This window comes from Acanthopagrus latus, chromosome 22, assembly GCF_904848185.1.
Source record: "Acanthopagrus latus isolate v.2019 chromosome 22, fAcaLat1.1, whole genome shotgun sequence".
Lineage (NCBI taxonomy): Eukaryota > Metazoa > Chordata > Actinopteri > Spariformes > Sparidae > Acanthopagrus > Acanthopagrus latus.
Window position 1 is genome coordinate 11,111,245 of NC_051060.1, and position 12,604 is coordinate 11,123,848.

Here is a 12,604-nt window from a genome sequence, read left to right on the forward strand (position 1 = left end):
TTTTTTCCCGCGCAGACTAAGTTTTTGGTCCACCAGATCTGTTATTACACAGCAATGACTACCTGCCACGTTGGTCTCGGCCGGCGTTTTTGCCATCTGGAGCCAGATAACAGATGCAACACATGATAGTTTTGTTTGATGTGGGAGAGACACAAACACCAGTTCACACTGTGAAAGACAAGGTTTGGTAGAAAGGAAAGAGTAAACATGCAGAAGTAGAGAAATGGTTGCCATGTGAAGCATCGGAGCAACAAAGAAACACAAAGCAGCACTTTTGTTTTTGGTCCCGTTTTTCACGAGTTGAAGAAAAAGATCGGAGGCTTTTTTTTTTTTTTAAATGGATACACAAAAAAAAGTCTTTACACAAGTGGGCGCTTCTCCTTTGCCAAGACAATCTTTTCCCCCAACAGGTGTGGCATATCAAGGTCCAGATTAAATGTGTACTCAAGCCACTCAAGTTGGTTACAACAGCACACTGCCATCAGGTCAAGACCCCGGTGAGAATGATGAGCATGCAGATCATGTTCCCTGAGACGCTTTCTGACGGTTTGTGCAGAAATTCCTCGGTTTTGCAAACCAGCTGATGCACTGGCTGCTGTTGGATGATCTTGTGGGTGAAGAAGCCAGACGTGGAGGCCCTGGGAGCTGTAGTTCAACCCAGTGGCCAGAACAAAAGTTAGCTGAGTATGTTTCTACAAAACCACAGATAAGTTCAAAACTGAACATTTCTTTACGCTTTAACTTTATGTCTGTTCAGGTCCATTTTCCTATTTCTCTCCTGTTGTAACACTGTGCTTATGTTCTGGTTAGATTTAGACAAAAAAACCCCACTTGGTTAGGGTTTGGAAACGCCATGGTTTGGCTTGAAATACCTGCTTTGTTCACCACATTCTGCTCGTAATCGGAAAACAAAAAATGTTTTGTCTGTATAAAAAGTGCAATAGAATCCACTTTTAAATTGACTTCACCACGCGTCTGTCATATGTTGATCTGAATAGGATATCTGTGCATCTCAAGGCATTAACATTAAATATTCTTGGCAAGAAAACGTTTTTTAAAAAAAAAACACTTGAGACGCACACGACAGCTGATGAACACACCTTGATATTTGCACAGGGCGACAGAGAAATCCATGACTGCAAATAGAGTTGTGTCCGCGCCACATATCCATGCAAAATCATTCCTTAGTTGAAAGTACAGGTACACTGAGATGATTTCAGCCCCGCCGTACGCAAAAAAAACCCCGCAAATGCAGAGAGCTGCCGGCATCAATGCATACACAAGTACGGTCGTGACAGCAGAGTGTATGAGAGAATAACTGCAAATAACAACCTGGAACCTGCAACTTCAGCAGAGACAGCAGAGCGGATCCACTGCTGTCTCTAATGGCAGGGTACCGGCAATGTGTAACAATAGCAAATTCGCATTTTGAAGCAGAGTAGCAGCATCAGAGTGATATTTGGTGACAGGACGCCGGGGGATTTGTTTGCAGGACACTTTAAATTCCAGGTCCAAACCGTCACATTTACTGCGAGGACAGAGAGAAAACACCTGTGATTACAGTAAGGACACCAACAATCCGGCAAACCCTGCAAAGTCTGGAAACGGATTTAGTGTCTCTAAAGTTTCTCGTCTCCCACGGACAGAAACTTGGGAGATTTTTCACAGCTTTTATGTGGGAGAGGTGGCACTAAGAGAGACAAAACACACTGCGAGGATACGCAGCGGTTCCCCTGCTCGCTACATTTCCATCCACACCACCACGTATTTTTAGCTCAGCTGTGTACAAAATCAAAACATCTATTTTGTCTCTCTGGCAGGCCTGTCGTGATGTCATCTAGCTGCAGTTTGACATTCGTGCTGACACCCGATGTTGGCAGTCGGCAAAATGTGGGCAAAAGATTTGTTTTTAATTCCAACAGTAACGCACAGAAACGGGCGCTCGCTGCAGCCGCTCAGCTGCCGCATAATAAACGAGTATTAAGCTCTTAGAGGACGTGAGTCGTGTCAAATGTACTGAATGCAGTTTTTCTGGTGGCGCACGGGACATAAAAAGTCATCCTTCAACCGAATGCCAAAGTGCTTTTAAATCACTTTTTGACAGAGAGGTTCTCAGCGCAAATAAAAAATACAGTTTCGTTCACAGTCCACCAACTGTCCACAAGGTCTCCTTTAAATCAGAAAGAAGCACCTCCTGGCTATACATCTTGATGACGTTGCAGATCCAAGCCCTGCTGCTCTGCTTAATGTCTTAAAAAGAATATGATTTTCCTCTCCCTGAACTCCGGTGCGTCCCTATTGAATTTTACTGTGCAGAAAATGACATAAATTCCAAGACTTTAACATAAACACAACCGTTATTATCAGATGAAACGTCACATTTTTTACTTTGAATCCTTCAGAAGCAGCGTTTGCGTCCCGGTTGATTCTATTCTACATGCTTTATTAGCAGGGGTGCCTCCGTGGGTGGGAGCGGCTGAATGGTTTAGGGGGCCCAGAGCTGGACAAGGGGTCCTGGACTGTGCCAGGAATTTTAAATATTTTTGGTGTCAGAAGGGTTTTTGAACAGAAGCGGGGGTGGAAAGAATGTTGCTCCTGTTTGTGGCACACATTTCACGCTTTCAGCCTGCAATAACATCTTTTATGTGGCCACATGGGGGCAACGGAAATACAGTAGGGGGCAAACACAACTTTGATATATGATCACCTTTAAAATTATGCTTTATGTCCTTACAATAAGTGTTCATTAATAGGCAATAAGGATCTCATATTCCTTACAAAATGCTTGTTAACATGGTTGGCAACATGTTTATGATGCTATTATTATTGTCACTTTTAACGTCTTTATCAATATAATTAATCTTTATTATTTCTTGGACATTGAAAGGCCTTATTACCCATCAACTAACACTTATTACAAGTACCATAATGTAAAGGGTTACCCAAAATTTTTTTCAGACAGTTGCTTACCTGCACGTCCAGCAGAATTCATTCACAGTGGAGTCATGTTTCCGGCCACCTGGCAAATGTAAGCAGCTCTGTTTTGTGTCTCCCGAGGGAAATCGCTCTTGAGCTGCTAAATGCTCTGTTATGTTTACCAGCCAGTTCCTAACTGTGTCTGTCTGCTGTTTGGTGCCCAACAGGTATTGCACAGATGGTTTTTTTAGAGCTCTTTTCACTGAAATCAGGTGCCTGATGTGGCTGAAAAGAAGCATTATCGATGTGGTACCGGAGAATCAAGTAGTAAAGCTCGCCTTCACATCCCATGTTTATGAGCCGACTTTTATATCAGGAGGTGGAGGGGACGGTGGTGGAGAGACTGCTAAGCCAGTGACAGCAGCAAGAGACTGTGTTTCAGTGTTTGTAGGCATGAAACCACTGGTAAGATTTGATGAGGAGGCTGTGGCATATCAACATCTGTAAGCGTGACGTCGCTGGATATTTTAGAGAGACCCGGGGACAATTTCCAGCTGCGATTGTGGCAACAAAAACTGGTATTTTCAGCCGAAATGTGATCTTTTCCTAACCCTAAGATAGATATTTTGTGCCTAAACCTAACCAGAACCAAAGCATGCCTCTGTCACAACACAAAATATGTCTTTAAGCCACCTTGAATAAGTCCAGCCTAAACAAATATATATCCATTCACGTATACACCAAAAATGTTCAAAACATGGATATATACTTTTTAGGTGGGTTAAATATGGCTTGCTACTGGTTCGATTCACAGCAGTACAATTCTCTGGTTCCTGCTGGCACCACAAGCTGCTTCTCCCCACAGGGGCAGAGCTGACGGTCATCCACTGCTGGCAACACACTGAGTACGGATAAGTACCTCATACAACCCCACATGAAAAGACCTGAACTATCACTTTAAAATAACAGCTTCAAAATAGTTTTGATGGTACAGTGTCTCAATATAGCGTGAATGGTGTCTCTGTCTCAGCCACTCCACCTCCCATTCACTTGTTTCTGCACTATGTAACTTGACTGAGAAGGTAGGATCATAGCCAATCAATTAACCAGCAGGATGTTGCCAGTCAGAAGCAGAGTAAGGCGAGTCAGGCTGAGCAAAGTAGTGTGATCAAAAATAGCACAGCCACAACTGATAACCATGGCTACGGTACATCTGTACATGTTCAAACCCGATTCTGATACCGAAACACACACGGAACAAACCAAACCACCATCGCAGCCAAGACTGGTGCAGGAATTTTCAGAGTGCTAAGTTGAACTCTGACCTTTTACACACACAAAAATTCGAAATAACAAAATAAAGTAAAGGCAAAAAAAAAAAAAAAAAGAAGAAGCAGAATATGACCTTTTCAAATAAACTCCACCATCAACAGTACATGGATGGTAGCGGTGAAGGAAAAAGTTCAGTAGCTTTAAAAAAAAAAAAAAAAAAAGTCAATATACGCTCTACTATAATTATTATTTTTTGTTTATTTTTTATTCAATCAACTCCCGCCTCGTGACGTCACACACTCTCCCCGCTGCGCTCGCTCTCGCTCTCCCTGCCTCTGACTCTCTCTCTCTCTCTCGCTCTCGCTCTCCCTCCCTCGCGCTCCCTCACTCCCTCCGCGTGAAACAAAGTGTGGTGTCCGCGCGAGAGAGCCCGCTGGAAGCGAAAAAGACAGAAACCCGGAGAAAGGAGAGTATGGAGCGGCTGAACCGCCGACAACAGGAGGAATAACGCACTGAAGAGAGAGCCAGAGGAGACCCGAAGACGGGGGAGAAGAGGACGGAGCAGCAGGGGAGGAGGGAAAAAAAGGAAGAAAAAAAGAAAACTTTTCGGGGTCGGGGAGGGGGGGAAACTGTTCCGGACTGCGAGCGCACGGCCACGTTTGAAAACATGGATACACTTTTCTCTGTGCTCCCGGGACTCCTGTTTCTCCTGTCGGCAGTTGGAGACGTCTCCGGTCAGATACCGACAGGTAAGGACGAGCAAGGCGGACAGTTGAGGGAAAAGTTTGGACGTGTTTTTTTCTCCCCCTTTGCCTTTCCCCATCTTTGTACTCGTGTGAACCCCACCTCCGCCCCGACAGGTGTGTTTGGTTGCTGGAGGAAAAGTTGGTTGAAAAATGTGCCGTCGCGCTTGTTTCATCGCTTTGGGGCTGGTTTTTATTTATTTATTTATTTATTTATTTAGATACCCTCGGATGCGAGACGAGCAGGTTTCGAGGAGAGGACATGCTTTTTGTTAAAGTTTGTTGTTGTTGTTTTGTAAGAATGTAGGTACGAACGGGCTGACACTGACATAATGACTGGGGTTGCGAACTCAAAGTTGTAAATATTCCTGACGAGTTTCTCGATTTGAGCACCAGGGAACCACACATCAACTGACTATTTATTATTATTATTATTATTATTATTATTATTATTATTATTTTTATTTTTTTTTACTAAACGAGCGACGTTTTGCAGCTTTTGCATTGGCGTGTGTTACAAGCGGAGTGCGGAGCCTGTGTGTGTGTGTGTGTGTGTGTGTGTGTGACAGTGTGGAAGAAACGTCGTTCACCGTGCAGCCTCGCGGACAAGCCGTGAAACGAGAGTGGAAAAAGTTACGGCGTGCACGTAAACCACCGTTTAATAGCTATAATATCCACTCTGACTGCGTTAAAGATGCCTCCTCACTACACTGATCTTGCACTTTATGTTGTTTGGAGCACTCTGCAATTATTTCCGACTCATTTTCTACTTTGATGCGTGCTTTTTTTTATCCATTACCTCTGTACCTCTGTGTAAAGACGACTCCGGGCTCTTTGCAATCCAAATGTTCCCCCCTCCGTCTGCTCCCAACTTCGATCGCGATCGCATGCAGTAAAACCTAATGGTCGGGGGATATATAGCCCGTGTCGCCTGTGTGATGGAGTGAATGTTGTTTCTTGCACCGTGAAGAGGGAAGATGAAGTGGATCGGTTACTTTTATTTCATTAATTTTTTTTTATTGCAAGCTGGTGATCGAGGTGATTTTACGGGGCTCTCCGAAACGTAAACCGGCGCAATGGTTGCAGCAACCGTGTGCATGACCACTGAAACCATCCAAACTCTTGTATCTCCTGTTGAGATGCATTGGAAAGCCTTTTTCCTCCCAGACTTCAGCTGAGAGATCGCAGAAACAGAGAAACACGTATGCACTCTGCACGCGGGGGGGCAGGTTGATGCGCTCCGGGACGATCGTGCAAAAGCTGTGCAGAAGTCGAGAAATGAGTTTTGATCCCGCATACTCTTTGTCGTCCTCCTGCATTTTCTGCAGCTCTCGGACTCTGTCTACCTGTGTGTGTATGACTGCGTGGCTGCTGCGCGTTTTATTTCCGCATTTCGGCAGTTGTTCGTCTCTGAACTCACAGAGAGAGAGAGAGAGAGAGAGAGAGAGAGAGAGAGAGAGAGAGAGAGAGAGAGAGAGAGACTCTCACAGCTGTTAGACAGCTGACCTCCAAAGTCACATTAAAAACCTTATAAGGCTTCAGTAAAGGACACTTCATGCTGCATTTCAGTGCTGGAAAAAAAGTGTCGTTTTCTGCTCATGCCTGTGGATGACCTGCATAGAAAATCACACATTAATTACCCCTTCATCTGTGAACGTTTTATTGCCCTCCTCCTCCTCCTCCTCCTCCTCTCCTCCCATGTGGCCATTTGGCCCTCTGGGTAACAAATGTGTGGAATTTCTTTGAGGCCTCTTTGGGAGTCTGAGTGCTGTTAATTTGCAAGTAAATACTAGTGAGGAGATGCTGCTCCGAAGACAGCAGGAGGGGAGCCATCGTCGGCGCGGCGACAGGGTTAAAAAGAGGGCTTGCTGTTGAGTGTTAATGCAGAATAAAAGGTGATTTTGAATAAAAGCAAGGAGCAGTGATTAACCGATCAGATGTGCGGGAAAGGATTCTTTAATTGTGATGAAAGGACAGAATTTCGAGGGAGAAATTAGTCATTTGATATGCCCTTTCCTTTACACAGTGAGAATGCTAATTGATGAAAAATTAGAGTTTGAGGAGGGAACTTGCCCTTTAGCATGACAAAACTTTGGCGTTTGGTGCAAAGAGAGAGCAGACCAGCGCAGATCTTGTTTGATCACTGAACCGATGAGGCTGATAGGGTTAATGGGCTGATCATTATACAGCCAGTGTGGAGTGACGCCGAGGGAAAGTGGTGATTATTGGATCAGAAGTCAATAACGAAGGAAATCACAGAGAGACACAGGGAAGATGTGTGTTTTTCGTGCTGCGTTGCTCTCTGAAATCATTGGCAAGGACATGAAGAATCGCGCATTTAAAGCCGAACGCCACATTTTCCCAAAGTCACTTTGAGTTTGTCTGAAGATGTCTTTTCTCTAAATATTAGTTTCCATTTAGAAAGTCAAACTTTAAATTATGGCATTTACACAAATCTTCCTCCCCCTTGTCTCTTCTTATCACGCTCTTTGTTTTTTCCGGCCTATCATTTACAGTCGGCGCAATTAATGTGGACGCGTCTTGACGAACTCAGTAACTGAGTTTATGTTAATTTGACAACTTTCTAAATCTGTCTCCTCTCTGATCGAGCTGTGACACAGATTCCAGGCGTCTTTAATCTTAATGAAGTGAAATAATTGTTTTCCATTAGCGTCTCCAGACGAATTAGAGGGCTGCCGCTGCTACTGAACCCCACATCTGAGCTGGTTTAATTATAATTTTAAATTATTTCAGTATTTTGAACATTAGAACCAAGTTGGTTTAATTATAATTACTTTTCGGCTCCATTTGCGAGATGGAATAAAAATTGTGTGTTTTCCCGAAGAAAGGCGAGAGAAAGAGAGTGAGAGTGACGAAAGAGGAGAGGAGAGGAGGACGGGGAAAAAAAACAAGAAATGCAACCATTGGTTTTTGGCCGTGGGCATCTCCTCCACTCGAGAGACTGTGAAAACGGCAGGAGGGTGTGTGTGTGTGTGTGTGTGTCTTTCTCTGTCAAGTCCTGTGTGTGTGTGTGCGGAGCAAAATGTGTGTGTCAACTCATGTGCGTTGCTGTCACTTAAAGAGAAAGAGGCAGGCCGATGCTTTTAAGCCCTCCGGAGTACAGTGGTACAGAGATGAGCATGTGAAATGTTTGCCTCTCATCAGGATTCATGTGGAAAAAAAGAGGCCTCCTCATTCTACTCATGCCATGTAAAATGGCGTCAAATCAAAGGCTGTTTTATTTATCTTCTCGTTAAAAGTAATGCTTCAGTCCACTGTCCTTCAGATCCGTCTTAATGTCTTCTCTCCAAATCAAACACTGCTTTGCTCGGAGCCAATCTGTTTCTGCGTATTTCAATTTAATGATAGATTTATAAAAACCCATCTCTTTGAAAGAACTGGCTCATTTCTTCAGTCGTTTGGGGATGAAGTCTGCGCGCACACAAGCGTGTATGTAAAATGTAATTATTCTGTTGAGAGAATTCATTAGCTAATCCCTCATTAGACTGCGCGCATGTGTGTGTGTGCGTATGAATGAATTTGAGGGTTTGTGTTGGATTAGCGACACGTAGTGACACCGCAACCTTTTAGCCCCTCGCTGTTTTCAGAGAGTTGAGAGGGAGAGCACGACGTGAGTGACACAGGTTGTAATTCAGGTTTCCGTACATCATGCTGTGCAAATATGGTATAACAGGATGCCCTGCAAGTCACAAGAAAAGTTCCCGGTAGACAGACTGTCATCTGTCAAGAAGATTTTTTGAAGATTTTGATGAAATAAAGAACGGCTTGGTGCAGGTTTCTATCGGCTATCTCTGTCATGATTACATAACTAATCAAACACCAGGAGTTGAGTTGCTGCCTCCCACCTAAGATTGACTAAGGATTACCTCATCTGCAACAGTTAAGCGATTGGTTGTCGTTTATTAATTGACACAATCAGTTTGAGTTGTTTTTTGAGAAAAAAAAGCTAAATTATCAGATTCCAGGTCCTAAAACTTGAATATATTCTTGATTCTTTACTCCTCCTTGACGATAAACACAGTATCATTGGGTTGTGGACAAAACAAGACATTCAAGGACGACATCTTGGCCTTTGGGAAAAACTGGTCCACATTTTTTACTGTCTTCAGACGTGTTATCATTAGTCAATGTAAAATGAGTCTGCAGTCAGTTAATTCCCATCATAATTAATCCGAATGTCTCTACCTCCAGCTTTTCCATTGTAATTGTCACTTGCTTTACATTATACTGAATATTTTTGGGTTTTGAACTTTCAGTCAAACAAAATAAGACATTTGCAAATGTCATTTTGAGCTCTAGGAAATTGCAATGGGCAAATTTTTCACAATTTCTGTATGTTAATTGATGGTAAAAGTATTGGTTAATTATAGCCGTAGTCTGCAAACTGGTGAAAAGAGTCCATCACAACTTACTGAAAAACCCAAGGAGACATCTTAAGATTGCTTGTCACAGCCAACAAAGAGTCCAAAAACCAAAAAGGATTCGTCTGGCAATGATACAAACCAGAGAATTTCCCCGCAGTATAAAAATAATCCCACTAGAGAAGCTGTACATAGAGAATTTTAATTTGAAAAACGCACAAAAACAGTAAGTCGATTATCAAAAATGATTTCTGTTGATTTACCTATTGATTTATAGATATTAATCATTGCAGTTCTTAATTGTATAAATGTGTCTGAGGGGGGAACATATGCAGCCACAGACCCTCACTTTTCTGATTCTTCAGGTTTTAGTTTTGTGGTTGAGTACAGACAAACAGTGATTGGCAGCATGATCTTGATGCTTTGCATTAAGTGGAGAAGCAGATGCAGGTACTGCAGCATCTGGGTGTATTTCAAAAATCTGTTACCATCAGCTCATATCTCAACTTTTTAAACTTCGGCAAGCTAATACAGAATACTTAAAATGTTCTTCATGGGTTTTCTGCTGTTTCCACTGCAGCATTTTATGCACAAATTGAAGATTTACTGAAAAACAGGCAGCTTGAAAGGATTAACCTTTAGACAGTGGTACACGATGGGTGTAAATCCTCCACCATCAAGCAGGAAGTGAACCAAGAAAGTGTTAAAGTCCTGTTGGAAATGAAGGGAGGCAGCACGTCCAAAACAAATCCCAAATCCCTGAAATATCACATCCCTGATGAATGATGGTATTAGTCCAGTATCATCAATCTCTGCTCTGCCCTGTTTGGCTCTGGTCACAGCTGTCGGTACAAGGGGGCCTTGAAACACCCTGCTGCCTCTCATACACACTCACACACACGCACACTTACACACACGGTTGGCTAATGACAGATTAAGTAATCAACACTCGCTGCTGATTAATTACATTGCAGTGCACATACACACTCTCTCTCTCTCCTCGCACAGACACAGATGTGAGCAGCCTCAATACCAGTTGTGCAGTTTGCTGTGTGGCGATGATGATATGTATATATATGTCTATAAATATACATGTGTGTGTGTTAGGAGAAAGAGATTGAGAGTAGTAGCGGCAGGTGACAACAGCCTTTGGAAAACGATTATTTTTAGGTTTAGGTGGAGCAGAGGGTAAAGGTTGGGGTTGGGCATCTGTTGGTCTAAATGTTTAGTTTGTGTGAGGGAACACCTGTTCTGTATGCGATCTCTGCAGCTGATGGTTCATTTGGTCGCCGCCACTGAGCAGAATTTGTACATCAAAGTCAGATTCATGCTTGACGCAAGAGGTAGACATTGGTTTTGTGTCTTTCTGCAACTTCCTGATTTTGTCTTCACTACGAAAAACCTCTAGCAGCATCCAGAACTTGTTGGAGAAATCTGAGACGGTTATCGCACCTTGTCAATCTAGGCAAGGCAATTAGGCCAAGCTATTTTCTTCAGCATGTTTTGCCTGTTTTTCTTTTTAATAGACAAAACCTGATTTCTAATAATGTTGTTCAAACACAGTCAAGCACACAATATCTGAGCCTAAAGAAAATGCTTTGTAAAAGCAGAAAAATTGTGAATTGAATTGGTATGTGGAGACACTCGGGTTGGTACCAAAAAGAAGTACTGGAGGTTTTATATTGAAGTAAATGCAGAAACAGTGTGCCTGAGAGTATCTGAACAATCATTTGAGTGATTTAGCTTCAACTAAGAAGGTATTGCCCTGGTTAGACCTGTAGATATATCCTGATCTTCTCTCTGACTATACACCAGTGCATGCTCTCCAATCTAATCCTGTCTCCTTATTTTCTGCTTTGCTTCTATTGGACGCAGCTCACATGGGGCGTGCCGAGAAGGGTGAGTTTACAAGTGACCAGCCAAGAGCTGAGCTTCATCCGTCATCCTCATCATCGTGTAGTGTCGTGTTCATTAACTCCACAGTTGTCACCTTAACTGTCACGTGAAGTTCCCTTTTTGAATGTGTAGTGATATACTTGTAAGTTTTGTCATCCCATCTTTCAGCTGACGTGTCTTTAACCATCTAATCACACCTTGACACACCAGTTCAACATGGAATATTTCTTACACCTTATTAAACCTGTGATAAGTAGAGTACGGACATTTAGCAGAAGTCTTCTATTCAGGAATAGTTTCAGTGCTTTATAGAACTTTCTGGTCTTGTCTGCAGCAATTTTTCTCCCTGGAAATAATTTGTATAATGACAAACCTAATTGAATCCATTAAATATTTGCTGTTGTCCGTCGCTGCGACTCTGCCAGCCTGGCTGTCAGTTAGTCTATTTGCCATTTGTCTCAGTGTCTCCCCTCCTGTCTGTCTCCGTCTGTCTTTGTGTAGTTAGACAGCTGTCGGTCGGTTTGAAGTGTCCAGGTGCTGTTTGTTTAGCTGAGCCTGGTCTTTAATAAAGGAGTTCTGAGTAACTTTGTTCCTGCAGGAGCTGAAAACACCTCTTCTCTTCTCTTCTCTTCTCTTCTCTTCTCTTCTCTTCTCTTCTCTTCTCTTCTCTTCTCTTCTCTTCTCTTCTCTTCTCTTCTCTTCTCTTCTCTTCAGCATCCCATCTTTCTGTCTTGCACATAGCCTCTATCTTTCCTCCCCCCTCCGTCTTTCTTCTCTTCCTCTCACAAACCCTCACAGCAGATGGATGTTAATGAGGGAGTTGTTTTTTGTTGTGGAAGTGACAAGTTGGTAAAAAAAAAAAAAAATACACCACGGGGACGTACAGAGTGAACAGTGTGTAACCGAAGAGTTTGGTATCCCACAAGGCTTTGCTGCGACGAAATCAAAGCGAATGGGATGTTTATATTTTAATTCACAAAAAATCAAAGACCGTGAAAATCCTCAGTTCATTTTGCACAAGGTCACATTGTCGTTAATCCTTTAAAAACTGATAGAAGATGATTTGATTTTTTCTTTTTTTTTCTGTTCGGATATTTGTTTTGTATATGTGTGGGAGTTAAACACAGGATTTTGGAATACCTCGCTCCAAAACACAAATTATTAAATACAAAAATAATCGAGACCTAATGAAAGCCCAACGAGGCAGAAACACTGTCACTTCGTATTAGGCAGGACAGGTTCTTGAAAATGGTTTTGGCAGGTTCAACATGAGCTCACACCAATCTCAGTAGATTACACTCAACTCAACTCAAGTCCCACAGACAGGATGTGTTTGTTACTACGACAACAACTTTTATCACCCTGTGAGTAGTTTGTAGATAAGGTAGAAATTAA

At 42.7% G+C, this 12,604-nt stretch overlaps 1 protein-coding gene across 18 annotated transcripts in view; it reads left to right on the forward strand.

The window, feature by feature from the left end:
* Positions 1-4,578: 4,578 nt before the first annotated feature.
* The window catches only part of ptprk (protein tyrosine phosphatase receptor type K), a 117,739-nt gene continuing 109,713 nt past the window's right edge, over positions 4,579-12,604 (forward strand). For 9 of the 18 annotated variants that reach the window (XM_037086220.1, XM_037086229.1, XM_037086228.1 and 6 more), the window contains exons 1-2: positions 4,580-4,937; positions 11,189-11,212. In XM_037086220.1, the coding sequence (XP_036942115.1) occupies positions 4,856-4,937; positions 11,189-11,212 (106 nt within the window). In that variant the 5' untranslated portion in view covers positions 4,580-4,855. Of the gene's footprint in view, positions 4,938-11,188; positions 11,213-12,604 lie in introns of all 18 variants that reach the window. The other 9 variants (XM_037086215.1, XM_037086218.1, XM_037086224.1 and 6 more) reach the window with 2 other exon arrangements.